Source organism: Telmatherina bonti (assembly GCF_933228915.1).
Source record: "Telmatherina bonti genome assembly, chromosome: 13".
Lineage (NCBI taxonomy): Eukaryota > Metazoa > Chordata > Actinopteri > Atheriniformes > Telmatherinidae > Telmatherina > Telmatherina bonti.
In genome coordinates this window covers 353,119-377,185 of record NC_136611.1, presented here as the reverse complement: position 1 = coordinate 377,185, position 24,067 = coordinate 353,119, and the positions used below count along the sequence as shown (strand labels likewise).

The 24,067-nt window shown below is 44.0% G+C and overlaps 1 protein-coding gene across 6 annotated transcripts in view; it reads left to right on the top strand.

Moving 5' to 3' along the window:
• Window positions 1-24,067, top strand: part of LOC306764394 (extracellular matrix organizing protein FRAS1-like) — a 623,368-nt gene that overhangs the window by 482,993 nt on the left and 116,308 nt on the right. For all 6 annotated transcript variants that reach the window (XR_013771547.1, XR_013771548.1, XM_079251555.1 and 3 more), the window contains 2 exons: window positions 14,036-14,226; window positions 15,418-15,571. Coding sequence is in view for 4 of the 6 variants with exons in the window: in XM_079251555.1 (XP_079107681.1) it covers window positions 14,036-14,226; window positions 15,418-15,571 (345 nt within the window). In the remaining 2 variants the exon portion in view is untranslated. The remainder of the gene's footprint in view (window positions 1-14,035; window positions 14,227-15,417; window positions 15,572-24,067) is intronic.

Here is a 24,067-nt window from a genome sequence, read left to right as displayed (position 1 = left end):
ATGTTTCCAACATGTCTCCGGAATGTTTTCAACATGTTTCCGTAAAGTTTCCAACATGTCTCCGGAATGTTTCCAACATGTCTCTAGAATGTTTCCAACATGTCTCTGGAATGTTTCCAGTGTGTCTCTGGAATGTTTCCAACGTGTCTCTGGAATGTTTCCAACATGTCTTTGGAATGTTTCAAGTGTGTCTCTGGAATGTTTCCAACGTGTCTCTGGAATGTTTCAAACATGTCTCTGGAATGTTTCCAACATGTCTTTGGAATGTTTCCAACGTGTCTCTGCAATGTTTCCAACATATCTCCGGAATGCTTCCAGCGTGTCTGTAGCGTGTCTCCGGAATGTTTCCAACATGTCTCCGGAATGTTTCCAACATGTCTCTGGAATGTTTCCAACATGTCTCCGGAATGTTTTCAACATGTTTCCGTAAAGTTTCCAACATGTCTCCGGAATGTTTCCAACATGTCTCCGGAATGTTTCCAACATGTCTCTGGAATGTTTCCAACGTGTCTCTGGAATGTTTCCAACATGTGTCTGGAATGTTTTCAACATGTTTCCGTAAAGTTTCCAACATGTCTCCGGAATGTTTCCAACATGTCTCCGGAATGTTTCCAACATGTCTCTGGAATTTTTCCAACATATCTCCGGAATGTTTCCAACGTGTCTGTAGCGTGTCTCCGGAATGTTTCCAACGTGTCTGTAGCGTGTCTCCGGAATGTTTCCAACATGTCTCCGGAATGTTTCCAACATGTCTCTAGAATGTTTCCAACATGTTTCCGTAAAGTTTCCAACATGTCTCCGGAATGTTTCCAACATGTCTCTAGAATGTTTCCAACATGTTTCTGGAATGTTTCCAACATGTTTCTGGAATGTTTCCAACATGTCTCTGGAATGTTTCTAGTGTGTCTCTGGAATGTTTCCAACATGTCTCTGGAATGTTTCCAGTGTGTCTCTGGAATGTTTCCAACATGTCTCTGGAATATTTCAAACATGTCTCTGGAATGTTTCCAGTGTGTCTCTGGAATGTTTCCAACATGTCTCTGGAATGTTTCCAACATGTCTCTGGAATGTTTCCAGTGTGTCTCTGGAATGTTTCCAACATGTCTCTGGAATGTTTCAAACATGTCTCTGGAATGTTTCCAGTGTGTCTCTGGAATGTTTCCAACATGTTTTCGGAAAGTTTCCAACATGTCTCTGGAATGTTTCCAACATGTCTCTGGAATGTTTCTAGTATTTCTCTGGAATGTTTCCAACATGTCTCTGGAACGTTTCCAATATATCTCCGGAATGTTTCCAGCGTGTCTCTAGCGTGTCTCCGGAATGTTTCCAACATGTTTTCGGAAAGTTTCCAACATGTCTCTGGAATGTTTCCAACATGTCTCTGGAATGTTTCTAGTGTGTCTCTGGAATGTTTCCAACATGTCTCTGGAATATTTCTAGTGTGTCTCTGGAATGTTTCCAACATGTCTCTGGAATATTTCTAGTGTGTCTCTGGAATGTTTCCAACATGTCTCTGGAATGTTTCCAACATGTCTTTGGAATGTTTCCAACGTGTCTCTGGAATGTTTCCAACATATCTCCGGAATGTTTCCAGCGTGTCTGTAGCGTGTCTCCGGAATGTTTCCAACATGTCTCCGGAATGTTTCCAACATGTCTCTGGAATGTTTCTAACATGTCTCCGGAATGTTTTCAACATGTCTCTGGAATATTTCCAACGTGTCTCTGGAATGTTTCCAACATGTCTCTTGAATGTTTCCAACATGTCTTTGGAATGTTTCCAACATGTCTCTGGAATGTTTCCAGTGTTTCTCTGGAATGTTTCCAACGTGTCTCCGGAATGTTTCCAACATGTCACCGGAATGTTTCCAACATGTCTCTGGAATGTTTCCAAGATGTCTCCGGAATGTTTTCAATGTGTCTCTGGAATGTTTCCAGTGTGTCTCCGGAGTGTTTCCAACATGTCTCTGGAATGTTTCCAACATGTCTCTGGAATGTTTCCAACATGTCTTTGGAATGTTTCCAACGTGTCTCTGGAATGTTTCCAACATATCTCCGGAATGTTTCCAGCGTGTCTGTAGCGTGTCTCCGGAATGTTTCCAACATTTCTCCGGAATGTTTCCAACATGTCTCTGGAATGTTTCCAACATGTCTCCGGAATGTTTTCAACATGTCTCTGGAATATTTCCAACGTGTCTCTGGAATGTTTCCAACATGTCTCTTGAATGTTTCCAACATGTCTTTGGAATGTTTCCAACATGTGTCTGGAATGTTTCCAGTGTGTCTCTGGAATGTTTCCAACGTGTCTCTGGAATGTTTCCAACATATCTCCGGAATGTTTCCAACATGTTTTCGTAAAGTTTCCAACATGTCTCCGGAATGTTTCCAACATGTCTCTGGAATATTTCCAACATGTCTCTGGAATGTTTCCAACATATCTCCGGAATGTTTCCAGCGTGTCTGTAGCGTGTCTCTGGAATGTTTCCAACATGTCTCCGGAATGTTTCCAACGTGTCTCTGGAATGTTTCCAACATGTGTCTGGAATGTTTCCAACATATCTCCGGAATGTTTCCAGCGTGTCTATAGCGTGTCTCTGGAATGTTTCCAAGATGTCTCCGGAATGTTTTCAATGTGTCTCTGGAATGTTTCCAGTGTGTCTCCGGAGTGTTTCCAACATGTCTCTGGAATGTTTCCAACATGTCTTTGGAATGTTTCCAACGTGTCTCTGGAATGTTTCCAACATGTCTTTGGAATGTTTCCAACGTGTCTCTGGAATGTTTCAAACATGTCTCTGGAATGTTTCCAACATATCTCCAGAATGTTTCCAGCGTGTCTATAGCGTGTCTCTGGAATGTTTCCAACATGTCTCCGGAATGTTTCCAACGTGTCTCTGAAATGTTTCCAGTGTTTCTCTGGAGTGTTTCCAACATGTCTCTGGAATTTTTCCAACATATCTCCGGAATGTTTCAAGCGTGTCTGTAGTGTGTCTCCGGAATGTTTCCAACATGTCTCCGGAATGTTTCCAACATGTCTCTAGAATGTTTCCAACATGTCTCTGGAATGTTTCCAGTGTGTCTCTGGAATGTTTCCAACATGTCTCTTGAATGTTTCCAACATGTCTTTGGAATGTTTCCAACATGTCTCTGGAATGTTTCCAGTGTGTCTCTGGAATGTTTCCAACGTGTCTCCGGAATGTTTCCAACATGTCACCGGAATGTTTCCAACATGTCTCTGGAATGTTTCCAGTGTGTCTCTGGAATGTTTCCAGTGTGTCTCTGGAATGTTTCCAACATGTCTTTGGAATGTTTCCAGTGTGTCTCTGGAATGTTTCCAACGTGTCTCTGGAATGTTTCCAACATGTCTTTGGAATGTTTCCAGTGTGTCTCTGGAATGTTTCCAACGTGTCTCTGGAATGTTTCAAACATGTCTCTGGAATGTTTCCAACATGTTTTTGGAATGTTTCCAACGTGTCTCTGGAATGTTTCCAACATATCTCCGGAATGTTTCCAGCGTGTCTATAGCGTGTCTCCGGAATGTTTCCAACATGTCTCCGGAATGTTTCCAACATGTCTCTGGAATGTTTCCAACATGTCTCCGGAATGTTTTCAACATGTCTCTGGAATATTTCCAACGTGTCTCTGGAATGTTTCCAACATGTCTCTTGAATGTTTCCAACATGTCTCTGGAATGTTTCCAGTGTGTCTCTGGAATGTTTCCAACGTGTCACCGGAATGTTTCCAACATGTCTCTGGAATGTTTCCAACGTGTCTCTGGAATGTTTCCAACATGTCTCTGGAATGTTTCCAACATGTGACCGGAATGTTTCCAACATGTCTCTGGAATGTTTCCAGTGTGTGTCTGGAGTGTTTCCAACATGTTTCCGTAAAGTTTCCAACCAATCTCCGGAATGTTTCAAGCGTGTCTGTAGCGTGTCTCCGGAATGTTTCCAACACGTCTCCGGAATGTTTCCAACATGTCTCTAGAATGTTTCCAACATGTTTCTGGAATGTTTCCAACATATCTCCGGAATGTTTCCAACATGTTTCCGTAAAGTTTCCAACATGTCTCCGGAATGTTTCCAACATGTCTCTAGAATGTTTCCAACATGTTTCTGGAATGTTTCCAACATGTCTCTGGAATGTTTCCAACACATCTCCGGAATGTTTCCAACATGTCTCTGGAATGTTTCCAACATATCTCCGGAATGTTTCCAACATGTCTCCGGAATGTTTCCAACATGTCTCTGGAATGTTTCCAACATGTCTCTGGAATGTTTCCAACATGTTTCCGTAAAGTTTCCAACATGTCTCTGGAATGTTTCCAACATGTCTCCGGAATGTTTCCAACATGTCTCTGGAATGTTTCCAACATGTTTCCGGAATGTTTCCAACATGTTTCCGTAAAGTTTCCAATATGTCTCTGGAATGTTTCCAACATGTCTCCGGAATGTTTCCAACATGTCTCTGGAATATTTCCAGCGTTTCTCTGGAATGTCTCTGGAGTGTCTCTTTCATGTCTCTGTTTTATCTCTGGTGTCTTTAGGGAGTCATATTCAGCATATTTGTGCACTGAGGTTTTATTTATCTATCCAGTATTCTTTTTTCATCTTCTAGATTGCCTATATTATTTCTGTGGCTAAGAAATTCCCCCCACAGGAATAAATTACATTTAACTCAATTCTTTTTTTTCTTTTATGTTTGTCTTTTCATGTATCTGCGTGCCCTTCAGATCTGTTATGACATCGGTCATACAAGGAAAAAAACATCCTTATAAAACAAATTGCAGTGGAAAAATGAGCATAAAAAATAATCTGGAAACATAAGCCAGAAGATAAAAAAAAAAAATCTTATTTGGAACAACTGATGTCTAAACTTAGAAATGTTTTGTGATCATGAGAGGAAAATATCATGAGATTTTATCATGTTACACTGAGATTTAATGATGGATAAACCTTTGCAGGTAGATATTTAGAACATCTACTGCTGCAAAGAGGCAAATGGTACAAATGTTTGTCTCCACATCCTTGCTGAGATTCCTTTATGGCTGCTCAGCGACAGTCATTGCTGTTCAGTGGTGTGACAGGGAGGATTTGCTGTCACCAGGTCACAGTGGAGCATCTCCAGTGCCGAAGTGAAAGTTAAGCAACCAAAACTGAAGTGCTCTTTCTGCCTTCTCACTAGCTGTCCTCTGGATCCGGTCCCTACTGACATCCTGCAGAGCATTTTACCTCCAATCAATCTGCAGTGACCCATATTATCATCTCCTCTCTGGAATCCGCTGTCTTTCCCTCCGTCTTCCATGAGATTAGATTAGATTAGATAAATTTCATTTATTCCCCAGGGCAAATTCAAGTTTCAAGACAACTCTTCCAAGATTTGACAGACAAAACATTTAACATTATACACAGGTCACAGGTCCGGGGAGCCTAGCCCTCGCAGCTAGAAATCCAGCGCCGCCTTTCAACAGATGAGACCAGAGGTACATTAGGATCCAGGGTGAAGGACAAAAAACAAGTATCACCAGACTGTGCCTTATGGGGGCGCAGTCTGAAGAGACAAAAAACACATCTCATATACACATAGGTACAAATTCAACACACAGTCCAGCGAGGCAGTGAGTCAAGGGTAAGTGTGGACCACAGCCAGGTGCCACAGTCCTTGTGGATAAGGGGGAGGTGGTGGTCCCAAGGTCTTCCGGGGTAGTCAAATCCTGCTGGACCAGATCCACCAGTCAGTCCTCAGTCCTGGTCCTGCTGAACCAGATCCACTGGTCAGTCCTCAGTCCTGGTCCTGCTGGACCTGTCTGCTGCTTCTGACCCAGTCAACCATCAGATTCTCCTCTCCACTCTCTGAGCTCGGCATCTCTGGATCTGTCCTCTCCTGGTCCACGTCCTACCTCTCAGGAAGATCCTTCAGAGTATCCTGGTGAGGAGAAGTGTCCAGATCACATAAAAACAGGGGAGCCTCAGGGATCGGTGCTCGGCCCTCTTCTCTTTCCACTATCCACCTCCTCACTCGGTGCAGTTAGAAGCTCTCATGGCTTCTCCTACCACTACTATGCAGATGACACTCAGCTTTTCCTTTCCTTCCCACCAGACGACACAATGTTTCTCTGAGAATATCAGCTTGCCTTGCTGATATCTCTGCATGGATGAAGGATCGCCACCTCAATCTGTCCAAGACCTCCTGCAGCTTTTATTAGTCTTTATTAATCAGTCTTTAAGATGTCAACAGTTTTCCTTCAGTGGCTGCAGGTAATTTCACATCCGGCAAGCATTTCAGCTCTGACAGACCAACTGTCTCACCATTTTAAAGGCAGATCCGCAGATCCAGACAGGCTGGATGTGAAGACTGAGAGGTTCTGCTGGGACTCTGACAAGTCAGGGACTTCTTTTCTTTCTGCTGGCCTGAGACCTGCTCTGTGACGTCTCAGTGAGCCATGGACTGGGAGGGTTTAGTCTGGCTGCTTTAGACAGCAGAGGACAGAGTTTGTCCAGAGAGGATCAGAGTGTTTCTGGAGCCTCATTAGTAGACAGTGAGGAGAAGTCTGAATCAGAGGGCAGGGTAGAGTTAACCTCATCAGGCAGCTGTGCAGGACTTAGAGATCTCAGGTTTCTGCGGTAGGAAACCGTCCTCGGAGCCTCTTCAGCACCATGAGAGAGAAGGGCTGAGAATGTGACCAGGAGGTGGTCTGAGAGGTGCAGCAGAGTGACAGACAGATCCACTGTGGACCAGTTCCTGGTCAGGACCAGATCCATAGTGCTGCTAGCCTTGTGTGTCGGAGGAGTCTGGACCGGTCTGAGACTGAAGGAGGTGATAAGGTCCATAAAGTCATTGACCTGAGTTTTGCCAGTGTGTTTTAGCCCAGTTCTTTGCAACACACTTTATGATACTAATTCTTTGTATTGTAACATAGGTGATATTATATGGTGGGAAGGGAGTAAACAAACAAAAAAAAAAAAGCCTGTAGTACTTCATGGAAGGACCTGCATCCAAGTTAACAGTCCACCAGCATCTTCCTACCATGTCCTCTACTGTTTTATTTCATGCTTGTGTTGTTCTCACTCATATGTAAGTCGCTTTGAATAAAAGCATCTGCTAAATGACTGTAGAATAGAATAGAATAAATGATGCAGATGTGATTCCTGAATTACACTCATGCAAACAGAAAATGAACTCTCCTGTTTCCCTGTTGAGCTTCGAATCAGCTATGGAATAATCCAGGCTCTTGCTTTGTCTTACACTTCAGAAATAGTTAACTTGATTTCGTGCGTTGAATACAAGCTTCCCTTATTATCAGGATGCTTGTGTCATTACAATTCAGTTTTCTTTCTATAGCTCCACTTAACAACAACGTCATCTCCGGATACTTAACAGGTGTATCAGTATAAATCAATCAGAATCAATAGTCGAGATATGAGAAACCAACAGATTGCATTGAATCTTGACGTGGCTCCAATTCCCCATCTTGAGCTGCATGAGGCGACAATGCATCTGAGGTGGAATTTGCTGCACAATTATATGTAGCTGTTTTGGTCTATTGCTTTGTAATTTCTGCTTATATGTTCCAGCTGAAGAGACGTTAAAATGGCTACTTGGGAAAAGTTTGCACTGTTCTAGTATCATCTGCTATTAATTAATCTGAAAGCTAAGACAGACAGTATACCATTTTCCCTAATAGACACAATGTATGCTCAAGAACAGACTAATTATTCATGCATAATTCAGGGAAAGACGCTAAAGGAATTTGAAATAAATAAAAGGGATCAGACTCCTACTATGTTAAAACTATGCTTAGATGTTGGCTGTAGTGCCCCAATATGGACATTTAATATCAATATATTGAATATTAAATTTAGACGAAAAATGGAAAATGAGCTGAAAAAATATTTGAAAATAAATGAATAGACGTACAAACCTTGCAATTTTGGAGGATATTCTGAGAGAAAAGATATCAGAAACCTTTTTTTTTCTTAAACAGAATAACTTCCAGTAAGAAAAACAACTTTTAGCTCTTAAAGGCAACGCAAGTTAAAATTCATGTTTACTCCAACAAATGGATCCACTGAAACAAGAAATTGGCCACATGGTGACAAAGTAGCGGAAAAACTGGACTTCCAGTGACAGAACAGCTATGATGGCAGCCCGACTGAACAACACAGGAATCCCTCTTTTTTGTATATTAGGAGACTTATTTTGTAATATTTTGGTGCCTAAAGATGCCGGGAGAGAAGACACTGGTCCTAGTGTGGGACTGAGAAGCAGAAAAGGTCAAACAGATCGAAGAAGTGAGCCATGGTGGGGCGGCCATGCAGGCTGAGCCGCCATTCTTAGCCCCCATCCGCAAGCTTATTAATGACTCCATGGCTGAGTCCATGTCGGATTTGGAGGATAGACTAGCCCAGCAGTTCCAAAACGTACAAGACAAGTTCTCAGAAGATGTAAAATGGTAGCTTGGGGAAGTACATGCCGAATTTTGCAAGAAAGTGGAAGAAAGCATCTGAAAAATGAAGGTTACATCACAGCGAATCCAGGAAGCGGAGGAGCGTATTGACGAAGTATTGAAGTCAAATCAAACACTAAGTGTAGAGAAAAAAGGGCACTTCCATGCTCACTTACATCGAAAACTTTCTGAAAAAAAAACTGGCACAAGGTACTGGTCTGACAGAGCTGGGCATTGAAAGAGCGCACCGAACCCTCGGCCTGAAACCAGCTGATCACGCACCCCTGCACTCTATTGCTATACTAAGGAGAAGATTATCAGTGCTGCATGGAGGAAGACGACCACTTTCAAAGGAAGAAGGGTGTTTTATTACCATGATTATGCAACAGCTGTGATATAAAAAGGAGAGAATACTTCCTAATTAAAAAGCTATTAAAAGAACAGGGAATACGACTCCACACGACCATGACACAGATGCGTGTTTTTCTGGACTCCGGGACCGAGACCTACCATGTGCCGACCAAGCCACCGAGAAGCTACGTGCAAAAGAATTCCCAATACCGCCAATGCCAAAGCCGAGAGAAATGATGCAACCAACCTTTTGCTGGGAGAAAGTGGCGGAGAAGAGGAGCGGCAACAGAAGAACAGACTACTGCCAGAGTGTCAGAGAAAAACTTTCCCAGTTTTACCATAGAGCATCTAAAAATGATGCAGATGGAAACAACTATGTTCTCACTGTGTCCATGGGTCTGGATAAAGGCAGTCAGGTTTTTTTTTTGTTGTTAGTTTTTGTTATTCATACTCAGCCCACTTACAAGACTTTAAGGGTAAGTCCCCAAACAAACTTAAATGACAGTGTTTAGGATTTGTTGAAAATTACATTATCACAGGCATTTGTATTAAGGGAATAATTAACCATACGGGACCTTTTCTGATCTTTTTAGGTTAAGGTATTCAGTCTGCGCCATAGTATGAGCATCACCATAAAAATATATATTTTAACCTAGAGGCCGATATATCGGCGATTGGGAGCTCTTTTTTTTTTCCCCTTTTACCAGTTCTTACATAGTGTTATTGTTCTACAAAGTTTGTTTGTTATTCTGGGGTTTAAAGAGCGCGTACTGAAAAGTTTTTTTTTTTTTAAATTGATTATGCAGTAGAAACAATACAAAGTCTTTTACTTTATGTTAATGGTTTAACTACCCCCATTAAAAGAAGTAAGCTGTTATCAAAGGCAAAAAAAGGAAAAGGCTCAAATGATATTTTGGCAAGAAACACATCTCAGTGACCAAGAACATGTAACGCTAAGAAAATTAGGTTTTAGACACACTTATTATTCAGCATCTAGATCAGGTCGTAAAAGGGGCGTGGCCATTATGATACCTAATTCTGTTTACTTTGAGTTTGAGACAATAAAGGACCGAGAGGGCAGGTACATTATGGTGAAAGGAAAGATTGATGGTAAAGAATTAACCCTATTAAATGTTTACACACTGCCAGGTAGTAAAAAGGATTTCTTTAGGAATGTATTTGAACTCATTACATGTCAATCTACTGGCATTATGATCTGTGCAGGTGATTTTAATATGATCTTGGATAACAAACTAGATACTACTAACCAAAAAAGGAAACTCACAAACACTGAGAAGTGGTTCAAGATGAGAATGAAAGATTTGGGTATATTGGATATTTGGAGAGATCTACAAAAACAAGAAAAACAGTACACATTTTACTCATACAGACATAATGTCTGTTCAAGAATAGACTACCTTATCATGTAAAACTCTGAAAGATATAGAATAAAGGATTGTGAAATTAATCAGACTTAAAAGATCATTCAACAGTCCACCTAATAATGCATTCAGAAACTAACCATAAAACAACCTCATGGAGGCTTAATGTTAGTTTGTTGAACAACTATGCATTTAAACAAAAAATAAAAGATAGCTTAGTAACTTATCTTGAAAATAAAGATTGGTACTGTAAATCCTGAAAAATTATGGGATGCTGCCAAGGCTGCAATACGAGGATGTCTTGTTCTGTTTCTCAGTATTTATAGCCCTGGGTTTCTGTTCTTAGTTGCTGGTTCATTGTGTTTGCTTCGCCTGTTTGCTTGCAGTTTAGTTTTTGCTTAGAATGTCTTGGTTCTGCATCCTGCCTCCCACCCTGCTATTGGATACACCCCTCCACCACAACCATGACAATATCCTTAGTTTTTTTTATATCATTAACTGACTAATTTCTTGCTCTTTGGACATAGTGCAGAGCAGTGCTGCTCTCATCTCATCACATAAATGCTGATAATATCAAGTTGGGTTGCTTGGGAAACGTTTGGACTGTTCTTGTTTATCTCTACTTGAATAACCTGACAAAGTGATCGATACTGATGTCTCACCAACTTGTTTTCATTTCAAACTGTGTGCTTTAAGCTGAATTAAATGTTCTTACCAATTATGACACTGTGATTAAGTGCAAGAGAATGCAGGACATCACTGTAACAGAACATCTGGTTCTAGGGTTTTCAGCAGGACATATGCCCCTCCATGGTTAGCGTCGAGAAGACAGACTGTTCTCCTTTTTGTAAAGTTTATAGTTTTTGAGAGATTATAAAATGTGTGACTATTGAATCTCATTCTGATGGATTTGACACACAGGGAACATCAAGCAGCTGCGACAATGTCAAGTACCCTGCTCTTGGATTGCTTGTCTTTAAGAAGTGTAATTGGTTCTGATATCAGAGGGAATGCATGTTTATGTAAACTAGGGCAAAATTTCACATGCACAAATGTTGCCTGGATGAGGGCAGCAATTTTCACCTCATCGAGCAAGTTAAAAAGGAAAGGTGTTGAGCTAATATTCGAATTCTACAGTCAGTCGACAGGCTCTTTTATCCAAAGTAACTTCCACCTGAGAAGTGATCGTTTAACCTAACATGCTTGTCATGCAGCTAACGTGCATACTCTATTCTATTCTATCCTATTTAGTCATTAACTGATGTTTTTAATCAATAGCGACTTACATATGAGTGAGAACAACACAAGCAGGAAATTAAACAATAGAGGACATCATACTGGTGCTGGTGGACTGTCCAGTTGGACGCAGGTCCTTCCAGGAAGTCCTACAGGCTTTTATTTTTGTTGGTTACTCCCTTCCCATCCCATAATACCACCTATATTACAATACAAAGAATTAATATCATAAAGTTTGTTACAAAGAACTGGGCTAAGTTCTCCAACTTTCCAACAAATACAGCTAAACTAATTGTTGAAGTTCTCCTTGAAGAGCTGAGTCTTCAGCTGGGTCTTAAAAGTAGACAGGGACTCTGCAGAGCGGACAGAGTTTGGGAGATCATTCCACCATCGTGGAACAACAGAGGAAAAGAGTCTGGCTGGTGATTTAGTCCCACGTATCGGTGGTAACATGGGGTGTGTAATATAATGCATATAATACAGCTAACATGCATTTAATGCAGCTAAAGTGCATGTCATGTAACAACAGACATGTACAAAGCACAAGTACTCTATGAATAGTTACTTGAATTTAAGTTGAAGTGTTCTTGAAGTGCTTCACTTAAGTAAAAGTATGAAAGTATTCAACAATCTTTGCACTTAAGTATTACAAGTAGTTTATTGTAAGATTTTTACTCAAGTTCTGAAAGTAAAAGTAGTTCATTGTGTTGTGTAGTTAAACTTTGTTCATCATATTGTTTATGATTTCAAACTTTTAGCCTGACATTCAAAAATCCTTTTGCTGAGACAGTAGTACATGAACAGGAACATCCATGAAAAAACACATATCAAGTGTGTTCATTCCCCTCCATAGCTTTTCTTTTTGTTTCTTTTTAGCTTCTTTTAAGTAATTGGTATTGTTGATTCCCCTGCAGCAGATGTGTCCCTTTGATCACTCTTTCAAAGACTCCAAAGACTCACTCACACACACACACACACACACACACACACACACACACACACACACACGTACGCATGCACGCACGCACGCACACACACACTCACAAACTTTTGTACGGTTATGTCGCTTACTTATAAAGCACGAGACATATTATGTTGCTGCTAACATCACACTCTAACAAGTATAGATTTAAACAAATTATTATTGTTTTTTTTTTTCTTTTTTGCTGTTGTAACAAATAACAATGCAAGACAATACAAATGTACTGGAGTACACAGTGATACAGAATACGTAGCGGAGTAAAAGTGGAAGTCTCTATTGCTGAGGCGGCCGGCCGGAGCTGTGGCTGTAAGGTCGTTGGTGCCTGTCGTGGCGGTAATCCCAGGACTCGTTGGTGGACACCAGCAGTGAGGGATGCCGTCAAGCTGAAGAAGGAGTCCTATCGGGCCTTCTTGGCCTGTGGGACTCTGGAGGCAGCTCCCGACCCGGAGAGGACAATCCACCCTATTCCGGCTGAGGACCATGGTCTCAGATTTGGAGGTGCTGATTCTCATCCCAGCTGCTTCACACTCGGCCGCGAATCGCTCAAGCGAGAGCTGGAGATCACGACCAGATGAAGCTAACAGGATCACATCATCTGCAAAAAGCAGGGACCCAATCCTGAGGCCACCAAGTCGGATCCCCTCAACACCTCGGCTGCACCTAGAAATTCTGTCCATATAAGTTATGAACAGAATCGGTGATAAAGGGCAGCCTTGGCGGAGTCCAACCCTCACCGGAAACGAATCCGACTTACTACCGGCAATGCGGACCAAGCTCTGACACCTGTCGTACAGGGACTGGACAGCTCGTACAAGGGGGTCCGGTACCCCATACTCCCGGAGTACCCCCCACAGGAGCCCTCTGGGGACACGGTCAAACGCCTTCTCCAGGTCCACAAAACACATGTAGACTGGTTGGGCAAACTCCCATGCCCCCTCCAGGACCCCAAAGAGGATATAGAGCTGGTCCACTGTTCCGCGACCAGGACGAAAACAAAAACTAATTTTACTCAACCAATGAGAAAGAAAATCATATCACAGTTCATATTACCAATTATTAAGCATGCATAATTTATCAAAATACTTACTTAATATATATCTTAAACCATTAAATGTTCTATTGAATACTATATGTAGATTTATTCTTAGATGTTTATTCTTAGATAGAACTCATCGCTGTATACTATATGACAAACTTAACTGGTTACAACTGAACAGGAGACGACAATGGCATTGGTTGCAATTCTTATTTAAATGTGTCAATTTTGATGTCTCTCCATAGAAACTCAGAAAATCTGTGCTTTATTGTTCCTTTAGCTCAGAAATAGGTTGTCCGGTGCTCCTTTTCCTTTAAGGCTCCTTATGAACAGCCTCAAAATCGCCTGTTTGTGCCTGGAATTTTCCCTATGTTCAATATCTAATTGTTTATAACATTTATTCCTTATGTTATAATATGGGGAGGTGAGAGGAGTGAGTTAGGTTGGTTGTGTGAACTGAATCAATCTATATTGTGATTGTCTTGTGTTAGGTGTTAGTCCTTACTGTATTGTGTGTAACATGCCCTGTGTCACAATCTATTTGTTATATTATGTGTGTAATATTGTCATTGTTATGTTTGTGATTTGTGTTTTATCTGGTCCTTCAGGCGGCTCACTTGGTGGCTCACGTCTTGTCACCCCACATGAGCCTTTCTCCATGGAGGACCTCACGTCTGATCACATTTTCTACAGCCAGGACAGCAAGCTTAAACCTAAAAGCAGCCAGGATGTCTTCAGCTTCTACATCAGCGATGGAAGCAGTCAGACGGAGGCTTTCAGCATGGAAATAGACATTCAGGTAGAATCTAGACTTCTGCAACATCATGTATTGAATAAATGGGCTGTACTTGTATGGAGCTTTTCCCGTCATCTTGACCAGTCAAAGCGATTAAACACAACGCCATATTCACCCGTTCACACACACTCATACATTTTATTTATTCTTCAAAATTCATTATTGAGGTGTGCTATCTGTTTGTCAAGGGACATCATACCAGAATGGTCCGGGGGACTCGATGCAATTAGGCAGGGAGTTTTGAAATGTTCCACACCTTTAACTTCACACCTTTAAATGTATTTCTAATGGATAAAAGTCTTGTTGTAGAGTAACTATTATACTGAAGTTTTGCTGATTTATCATGATTGTTTCATTTGCTGCATCACTGCAGAACATTCATTCCAAAATCAAACCAGTTAATCAAAATAAAGGGGTGCTAGAGCCTATCCCAGCAGCCTTGGGGCGAGAGGTGGGGTCCACCCTGGACAGGTCGCCAGTCCATCACAGGACTACTGCAGAACAGTAAGGCTTTAAGATAAAGTGCCTTGGCAACTGGTCAGAAATAAGCATTTACTGAAACTAAAGTTGTGATTGTAGTCTGCATTGACATACATCTTTCACATCATAGCTGTCCAGTGGTGCAGAACATCAGCAGCTAATTGGTAGACAGAGTAGGTAAAATACATATTTGTCATGTTTGGCTCAGGGGGCATCTGGTACCAAAAAGTGAAATATGCAGTGTACGTACTCCACATTCAGTCATTGCATCGACCATTAATGACTGAATGTGGAATACGTACACTGCATATTTCACTTTTCACCTCCCTCCCCATGATCAGCATGGGGAGGGAGGTGATGATGAGGAAGGTGATGAAAGGTTCTGATAGAAAGTTCTGACCCGGCAGCGGCACAATAACTCAGCTGCTTTTATATCCGTATCATGAAGATCAGCTATGGTTAAAATTTTACATGTAGTCAGATTACATGTCAGAGGAGTCATGATGCCGACCAGAACCAGAACCAGAGCAAGCATAGGTCTGGATCAAAGTCTGACCAGCACTTTCAGAACCATTTTGTGGGAATGCAGCAGTTATAAAAGAGACTCCTGAGGTTGAACATGCTGAATAACAGGGTTTAAAAGAGAGCCTTGAGGATCTGATGGTTGCGGAAATGTGTGATTACATTATCACCTATATAAATCTTCTCCCTCAGAGTAAAGAGGACAGAGAGCCGATGGTGTCAGTCAGCAGCATCCATGTGGAGGAAAACTCTGGAGTCGTCATCACCAACTCGTCTCTCAGTGTCCATGATGAGGACACACCAGAGAACGAGATCCTCTTCACAATCATTAGGATTCCCACCTATGGTGAGCACAGAGACACTGCACAGACTGAAGTGGTCAACCAGCAGCTTTCTGCAAAAGTCCTGCCTTCATTCACTGATATAAACGATGCTTCGACACAAAACATCAAGAAACAATCTAAATTTGTTAAAAACATTATCTGTCAAACATTGACAAAAATAAATTTTTCTTCTCAGCCATTGTATAGTCAAGTAAATTAAACTCAAAAGTCATTAAAAAATGATCAGACAGAGCAGAGTTATGAGGAAAAACTGTTGATGCCAAACATCAGAACAAGATGATTAGGTTGAGCAGGTCTGTGGACATTTTGGGACATTAATTTAGGGTTAAATGCAATATTCGAACTGTCATGTTCATCATCACCATAAAGGTTAAAGTCCCCCAGAGCAATACTTTATCAGTATTCAGCACTAAGTCTGATAAGTGGACTGAGAAGTTAGTCAGGAACTGTGAGGAAAATCCAGCAGAACGGTACACTACTGCTAGCAGAAGTGGCTTCTTCATTTCCATTTTGGGTCAGGTAGACTGAGAGTCAGCTGTTTTCAGGAATTAGAACTATTATTAGGTCTAGTCAATTCAATTCAACTTTATTTATAAAGCGTCAGATCACGGCAATGCCGTCTCAAGACGCTTTACAGACAGAGGGGAAAACATAATGAAAGCCAATTCATAACAGCCTATATAAGGAAACCAACAGATTGAGTTGAGTCCAACTCAATCTCCCATCCTGAGCAAGCACACTGGCGACAGTGGGAAGGAAAAAACTCCCTTTTAACAGGAAGGAAACCTCCGGCAGAACCCGGCTCAGGACAGGCAGCCATCTGCCTCTGCTGTGTGGGGGGAAGAGGACAGAAAGACAACAGACAACAGGAACTGCTACTCCCGGCCAGGGAGACCTGCTGAGACAGGAGACATACATGTTAATGATGCTACACTGTTATGGGGGGGGGGGGGGGGGGGGGTGGATAAAAGAAAGAGATAAAGAGAAAAAGAAAGAAGCTCAGTGTATGAGGAAATGTCCCTCAGCAGTCTAAACCTACAGCAGCATAACTAAGGGATGCTAACCATCCCTAGCTATAGGACTTATCAAAAAGATAAGTCTTCAGCCTAGTCTTAAAGGTGGGGAGGGTGTCTGCTTCCCTAACACTAACTGGGAGCTTATTCCATAAGAGAGGGGCCTGATAACCAAAGGCTCTGCCTCCTGCTCGGCTCTTTGAGACTCTAGGAACCACAAGTAAGCCTGCAGTCTGCGAACGAAGTACTCTGCTTGGTATATAAGGAACAATGAGGTCTTTGATATATAGTGGTGCCTGGTTGTGGAGGGCTTTATATGTAAGGAGAAGGATTTTAAATTCTATTCTAGATTCAACAGGCAGCCAATGAAGAGAGGCTAAAACTGGAGAAATATGATCTCTCATGCTGGTTCTGGTCAGGACTCTGGCTGCAGAATTCTGGATCAGCTGAAGGCTTTTCAGGGCATATTTAGGACAGCCCAGTAATAGAGAGTTACAGTAATCTAGTCTCGAAGTAACAAAAGCGTGAACCAGTTTTTCTGCATCACTCTGAGACAGAATGTCCCTAATTTTGGCTATATTACGTAAATGAAAGAAGGCTGTTTTAGTAACCTGCTTAATATGTGGGCCAAAGGACAGGTCAGGGTCAAATATTACTCCAAGGTTTCTCACTGTAGCACTGGAAGCTAAAGTAATGCCATCCAGGTTCATTACAAAACCGGAAAATTTAGCTCTGAGTTTTTCAGATCCAACGAGAATTACTTCAGTCTTATCTGAGTTTAAGAGGAGAAAATTTCTAGACATCCAAGTCTTTATGTCTATGAGACAATTTTGTAGCCTATTGGGCTGATTTGTTTCATCGGGTTTAAAGGATAAGTATATTTGAGTATCATCTGCATAACAATGAAAGTTTATTCCATGCTGTCTAATAATTTTGCCTAAAGGGAGCATATATAGCGTGAAGAGTATTGGTCCAAGTACAGAACCTTGAGGAACTCCATGACTTACTGTAGTTTGGGAGGAGGACTTGTCATTTACATGAACAAACTGAAGTCTATCAGATAAATATGATTTAAACCAGCTTAACGCTGTACCTGTAATTCCAATCACCTGTTCTAGTCTTTGTAACAGAATGTTATGATCGACTGTATCAAATGCAGCACTAAGATCAAGCAAGATAAGTACGGACAGAAGTCCTTTGTCTGAGGCCATAAGAAGGTCATTAGTAACTTTCACCAATGCTGTCGCAGTGCTATGATGAGCTCTAAATCCTGACTGAAACTCCTCGCATAAATTATTTCTGCTCAGGTGGGCATGTAGCTGAGCTGAAACTATTTTCTCCAGAATTTTGGACATAAACGGGAGGTTAGATATAGGTCTATAATTTGCTATCACCTCTGGATCCAGAGTAAAGGCTTGATTCCAGCAGTTTTAAATGATTGTGGTACATATCCTGTCACTAAAGACATATTGATAAGATTTAGTAGTGATGTATTAATTAAAGGGAAAATGTCCTTAAAGAGGCTCGTTGGGAGAGGGTCTAAGATACAGGTGGATGGTTTAGATGAAGCTATTATTTTAGTTCATTCAGAGGGTTGGACAGGACAGAAACTATTTAGACACAAGTCAGATCCTGGTTCTAAGGATGCTTCGGAGACCACAACAGGCTCAACATTATAGGTAGAAGGAAGAATATTGTGGATTTGATCTCTAATAGTGTCAATTTTATTCCTGAAAAAATACATGAAATCATCACAGCTAAGTGAGAAAGGAATACATGGCTCCACAGCGCTCCGGCTCCTAGTAAGCCTGGCTACAGTGCTGAAAAGAAACCGAGGGTTGTTTTTGTTTTCCTCTATCAATGATGAATAATAAGCTGTTCTTGCCGTACGTAAGGCTTTTCTGTATACGATTAAACTTTCTTTCCAGGTTAAGTGAGACTCCTCTAGTCCTTATGAACGCCATCTGTTTTCCAAACGCCTTGATGCCTGTTTTAGAGCTCGAAGCTGGGAATTAAACCAGGGAGCCTTCATAATCTTAGGACTAGGACTGATCATTAGGTTGTCAGTAAACTGAGTCTTTCTCCTCTGTTAAAAATGGACTTACTGATTGATACTGAAAAAACACCAATCAAAACCCTCAAAGGTCAGATTTGTTTCAGAAGTACAGTGTGTTGCAGTCTCGGTCTGTAACATCATACTACAAACTCTGAAGTTTTCAACAGTGTGTGTGTCTTCATTATGCTCCAGAGCGTTTTTAAAGCCAATCTTTCCTCTTTATTGGAATTGACAAAAAAAAAAGTTGCAAAAACTTTCTCTCTTTTTTTAATGGCAAGATTCGTACTATCAGGGTCAAAATATTTTTCTCCTTATTATGTGGTTCAGAGGTCACTGAGTGCTCTGTTACTTTGTCAGTTTGAGTCCGTGTCACGATCTTACGGGGATAGTCAACAAACAATCAGCTCCTTCGTAAAGGAAATAATTAATAAGAGCTTAGTCCCTGGGACTGTTCCCACAGTCAGTAAAACATGCTGTTGTTGAATCACTGATGAAAAGAATCTGGCCTTGACCCAACGGATTCAGCAAATTATTGGCCCATCTCTAAATTACCACTGGTCCATCCATCCATCCATCTTCTGCCGCTTATCCGGGGTCGGGTCGCGGGGGCAGCAGCCTAAGCAGGGAAGCCCAGACTTCCCTCTCCCCAGCCACATTTGCCAACTCTGCGGGGGGGATCCCGAGGCGTTCCCAGGCCAGCCGAGAGATATAATCCCTCCAGCGAGTCCTGGGTCTTCCCCGGGGTCTCCTCCCAGAGGGACGTGTCTGGAACACCTCACCAGGGAGGTCCAGGAGGCATCCTGACCAGATGCCCGAGCCACCTCAACTGGTTCCTCTCGATGCGGAGGAGCAGCGGCTCTACTCTGAGCCCCTCCCGGATGACTGAGCTCCTCACCCTATCTCTAAGGGAGAGCCCGGCCACCCTGCGGAGGAAACTCATTTCAGCCGCCTGTATACGAGATCTCGTTCTTTCGGTCACGACCCACAGCTCATGACCATAGGTGAGGGTAGGAACGTAGATCGACTGATAAATCGAGAGCTTCGCCTTCTGGCTCAGCTCCTTCTTCACCACGACAGACCGGCGCAGAGTCCGCATTACTGCAGACGCCACACCGATCCGTCTGTCCATCTCACGCTCCATCCTTCCCTCACTCGTGAACAAGACCCCGAGATATTTAAACTCCTCCACTTGAGGCAGGACCTCACTCCCGACCCGGAGAGGGCAATCCACCCTATTCCGGCTGAGGACCATGGTCTCAGATTTTCAGGTGCTGATTCTCATCCCAGCCGCTTCACACTCGGCCGCGAATCGCTCAAGCGAGAGCTGGAGATCACGACCAGACGAAGCCAACAGGACCACGTCATCTGCAAAAAGCAGGGACCCAATCCTGAGGCCACCAAGTCGGATCCCCTCAACACCTCGGCTGCGCCTAGAAATTCTGTCCATATAAGTTATGAACAGAATCGGTGATAAAGGGCAGCCTTGGCGGAGTCCAACCCTCACCGGAAACGAATCCGACTTACTGCCGGCAATGCGGACCAAGCTCTGACACCTGTCGTACAGGGACCGGACAGCTCGTACAAGGGGGTCCGGTACCCCATACTCCCGGAGTACCCCCCACAGGAGCCCCCGGGGGACACGGTCGAATGCCTTCTCCAGGTCCACAAAGCACATGTAGACTGGTTGGGCAAACTCCCATGCCCCCTCCAGGACCCCAGAGAGGGTATAGAGCTGGTCCACTGTTCCGCGACCAGGACAAAAACCACACTGCTCCTCCTCAATCCGGGATTCGACTATCCGGCGGACCCTCCTCTCCAGGACCCCTGAATAGACCTTACCAGGGAGGCTGAGGAGTGTGATTCCCCTGTAATTGGAACACACCCTCCGGTCCCCCTTCTTAAAAAGGGGGACCACCACCCCAGTCTGCCAATCCAGCGGTACTGCCCCCGATGTCCACGCAATGCTGCAGAGACGTGTCAGCCAGGACAGCCCCACAGCATCCAGAGCCTTAAGGAACTCCGGGCGGATCTCATCCACCCCCGGGGCCTTGCCGCCAAGGAGCTTTTTGACCACCTCAGCGACTTCAGCCCCAGAGATAGGAGAGTCCACCCCTGAGTCCACCAGCTCAATGTCCCCCGCCTCACCCGGGACATGTTCGAAGCTCTGCTGAAGGTGGGAGTTGAAGCTCGCTCTGACGGGGGACTCAGCCAGACGTTCCCAGCAGACCCTCACAACACGTTTGGGCCTGCCAGCTCTGACCGGCTTCCTCCCCCACCATCTGAGCCAACTCACCACCAGGTGGTGATCAGTTGAAGCTCCGCCCCCCTCTTCACCCGAGTGTCCAAGGCATGTGGCCGCAGGTCCGACGATACGACTACAAAGTCGATCATTGAACTGCGGCCCAGGGAATCCTGATGCCAGGTGTACATATGGACACTCTTATGCTGGAACATGGTGTTCGTTATAGACAATCCATGACGAGCACAGAAGTCCAATAACAAAACACCATTTGGGTTCAGAGGGGGGGGACCATGCCTCCCAATCACTCCCCTCCAGGTCTCACTGTCATTGCCCACGTGAGCATTGAAGTCCCCCAGCAGAACAATGGAGTCCCCAGAAGGAGCACCCTCCAGCACTCCCTCCAAGGACTCCAGAAAGGGTGGGTACTCTGAACTGCTGTTCGGTGCATAAGCACAGACAACAGTCAGGACCCGTCCCCCCACCCGGAGGCGGAGGGAAACTACCCTTTCATCCACCGGGGTAAACCCCAACGTGCAGGCACCAAGCTGGGGACTGATGAGAATGCCCACACCTGCTCGGCGCCTCTCACCATGAGCAACTCCAGAGTGGAAGAAGGTCCAGCCCCTCTCGAGGGTTCTGGTTCCAGAGCCCAAGCCATGCGTCGAGGTGAGTCCAACTATATCTAGTCGGAACCGCTCAACCTCGCGCACAAGCTCAGGCTCCTTCCCCACCAGAGAGGTGACGTTCCACGTCCCTAGAGCCAGCTTCTGCAGCCGGGGATCAGACCGCCAGGGTCCCCGCCCCTTGCTGCCGCCCAGCTCACACTGCACCCGACCCCTACGGCTCCTCCCGCATATGGTGAGCCCACGGGAGGTGGGGCCCACGTAACCCTTTCGGGCTGAGCCCGACCGGGCCCCATGGGCAAAGGCCCGGCCACCCGACGCTCGCTCTCGTACCCCGCCTCCAGGCCTGGCTCCAGAGGGGGGTCCCGGTAACCCGCGTCCGGGCAAGGGAACATTTATGCCCAGGTTTGTCATCGTCATAGGGGTCTATGAGCCCTACCACTGGTTTCTAAGATTTTAGAAAAATGTGTTCTTGCTTACCTTCAACCATTTTTTGGACACAAAGGTATTTCATTCGGGCTACTGAGTGTTTCATAGCACTGAGTTTGCATTTCTTAAGGTTTTTAATATCCTTCTTTTAATGACTGATTCTGGTAGGTCTGCCATTTTTGTGCTTATAGACCTGACAGCTGCTTTTGATACAGAAGACCACACAACTTTTTTAAATCTCGTTTGGAGAACTGTGTGGGTTGTCACAAAAGATAATGAACCCATGGAATAGGTTCGCAGTTCAACTGTTTAATTGAGTAATCACTAAGAGGACCAGATGGCTGATGTCCCAGGATCTCGGCAGAATCTGGGAAGGCAAGGAATTGACCCAGGCAGGCAGGCAGCAGGAGTGACAACCAGGGATGTCCTAGTACCAGGGGGGAGTCAGATGCAGAGATTAACTTAAACTCAATAAACTCAGAATGGTTGCCAGACAACTTCATCTTAACAGGGATGGTGGTGTGAGTTACCTGAGCTAACCATTGACCATCCAAGGCATTAGTTGTCATGGGATGAGGTGTAGAGGGTATTCCTGCCCTCTCGGCCAATCCTGCATCCAGGGAATTGGCTTCCCCACAAGAATCAATCAAGGCTGGAACTGTGAGAGTGTGACCGTGACAAGTGAGGGTGGCTTCAGTTTGTGTCTTTGTTGGGATCTCTGGGGCTCTCTTTATGCTGCTCTTCAGTACCCCGACATTTACTGACGAGCCCTGTCTTTTGGGCGAATGGGACAGGCATCACGAAAATGGCCCAATTGACCACAGTAAAAGCACTCACCCGACTGCAGTCGCTTCTGCCGTTCAGCCTGAGTGAGACGGGCTCTTCCCAACTGCATGGGCTCCTCAGCGTTGGCAACAGCAGATGGGGAATTCAGAAAGGGTAAAGGACTGGGAGCTTGGAACTGTCCAAGAGATGAGGACAAGTGGGGTCCTCTTCGCTCCTTCCGCCTCTCACGGAGACGATTATCGATCTTGATGGTCAGAGAGATTAATCGTCCAGGGTTCCAGGGAGGTCTTGAGTTGCCAACTCATCCTTCAGGGTCTCAGACAAACAGCTCAAGAAACGGTCAACTAAAGCCTCAGAATTCCATTTGGAGTCTGCTGCCAGAGTTCGGAACTCAACTGAGAACTCCGCCACACTCAATGCTCCCTGACGTAAGGACATGAGTCTCTTGGCTGCCTCTCGACCACGTACGGGGTTATCAAAAACCTCTCATCTCCTCTGAGAATTCACTGTAGGTTAGATTACTGAGAGGTGCAGTACCTAGATATGCCTCAGCCCAGGTTAAAGCCCGGGAATCCAATAATCCTATGACATATGAAATCTTGGATCTGTCAGACGAGTACATGAAGGGTTTTTGGTCAAACACAAGTGAACATTGTAAGAGGAATCCTCTACATTTACCTAAATCCCCAGAGAATGGTTTAGGATCCGGGATGTGAATCTCTCGGTTGGGAGTAAGCGGTGGTTGTCCAGAGACAGACGCTGAAGTCGTCGCTGTAGAAGCAGAAGTCTGAGAAAACTGGTTAAGCATAGTTGTCATTTTATCGGTTAACTCATTCACCTGGGATTGCATGGCTTGCTGCATATCACCCAGAGAACTGAGTATTCAGGCATGTTGGCCCAGAAAATTCCCTGAGAGGAGACAGCAAAAAACAGTTCGTTACCAGCCTCTGGTCTCCGGGCATCCATGGCAGTTTGATCCACTGGGTCCATATTATGGCTGGATCGTTCTGTCACAAGAGATAATGAACCCACGGAATAGGTTAGCAGTTTAACTGCTTAATTGAGTAATCACCAAGAGGACCAGATGGCTGACGTCCCAGGATCTCAGCAGAATCCGGGAAGGCAAGGAATAGACCCAGGCAGGCAGACAGGACTGGCTGGGTAGGACTGAGATCCGGCTGTTGGGAAACTCCCCTGTTGACTTGGGACCACTTCAAAATTTTGTGCGTCCCAAACTCACCAGCCTTGGTGTCACAATGGACATCACTTCTCGACTGGACTACTGCAATGGTCTCTATGCAGGTATCAGCCAACACGCACTTTCCCGCTTGCAGTTTATCCAGAAATCT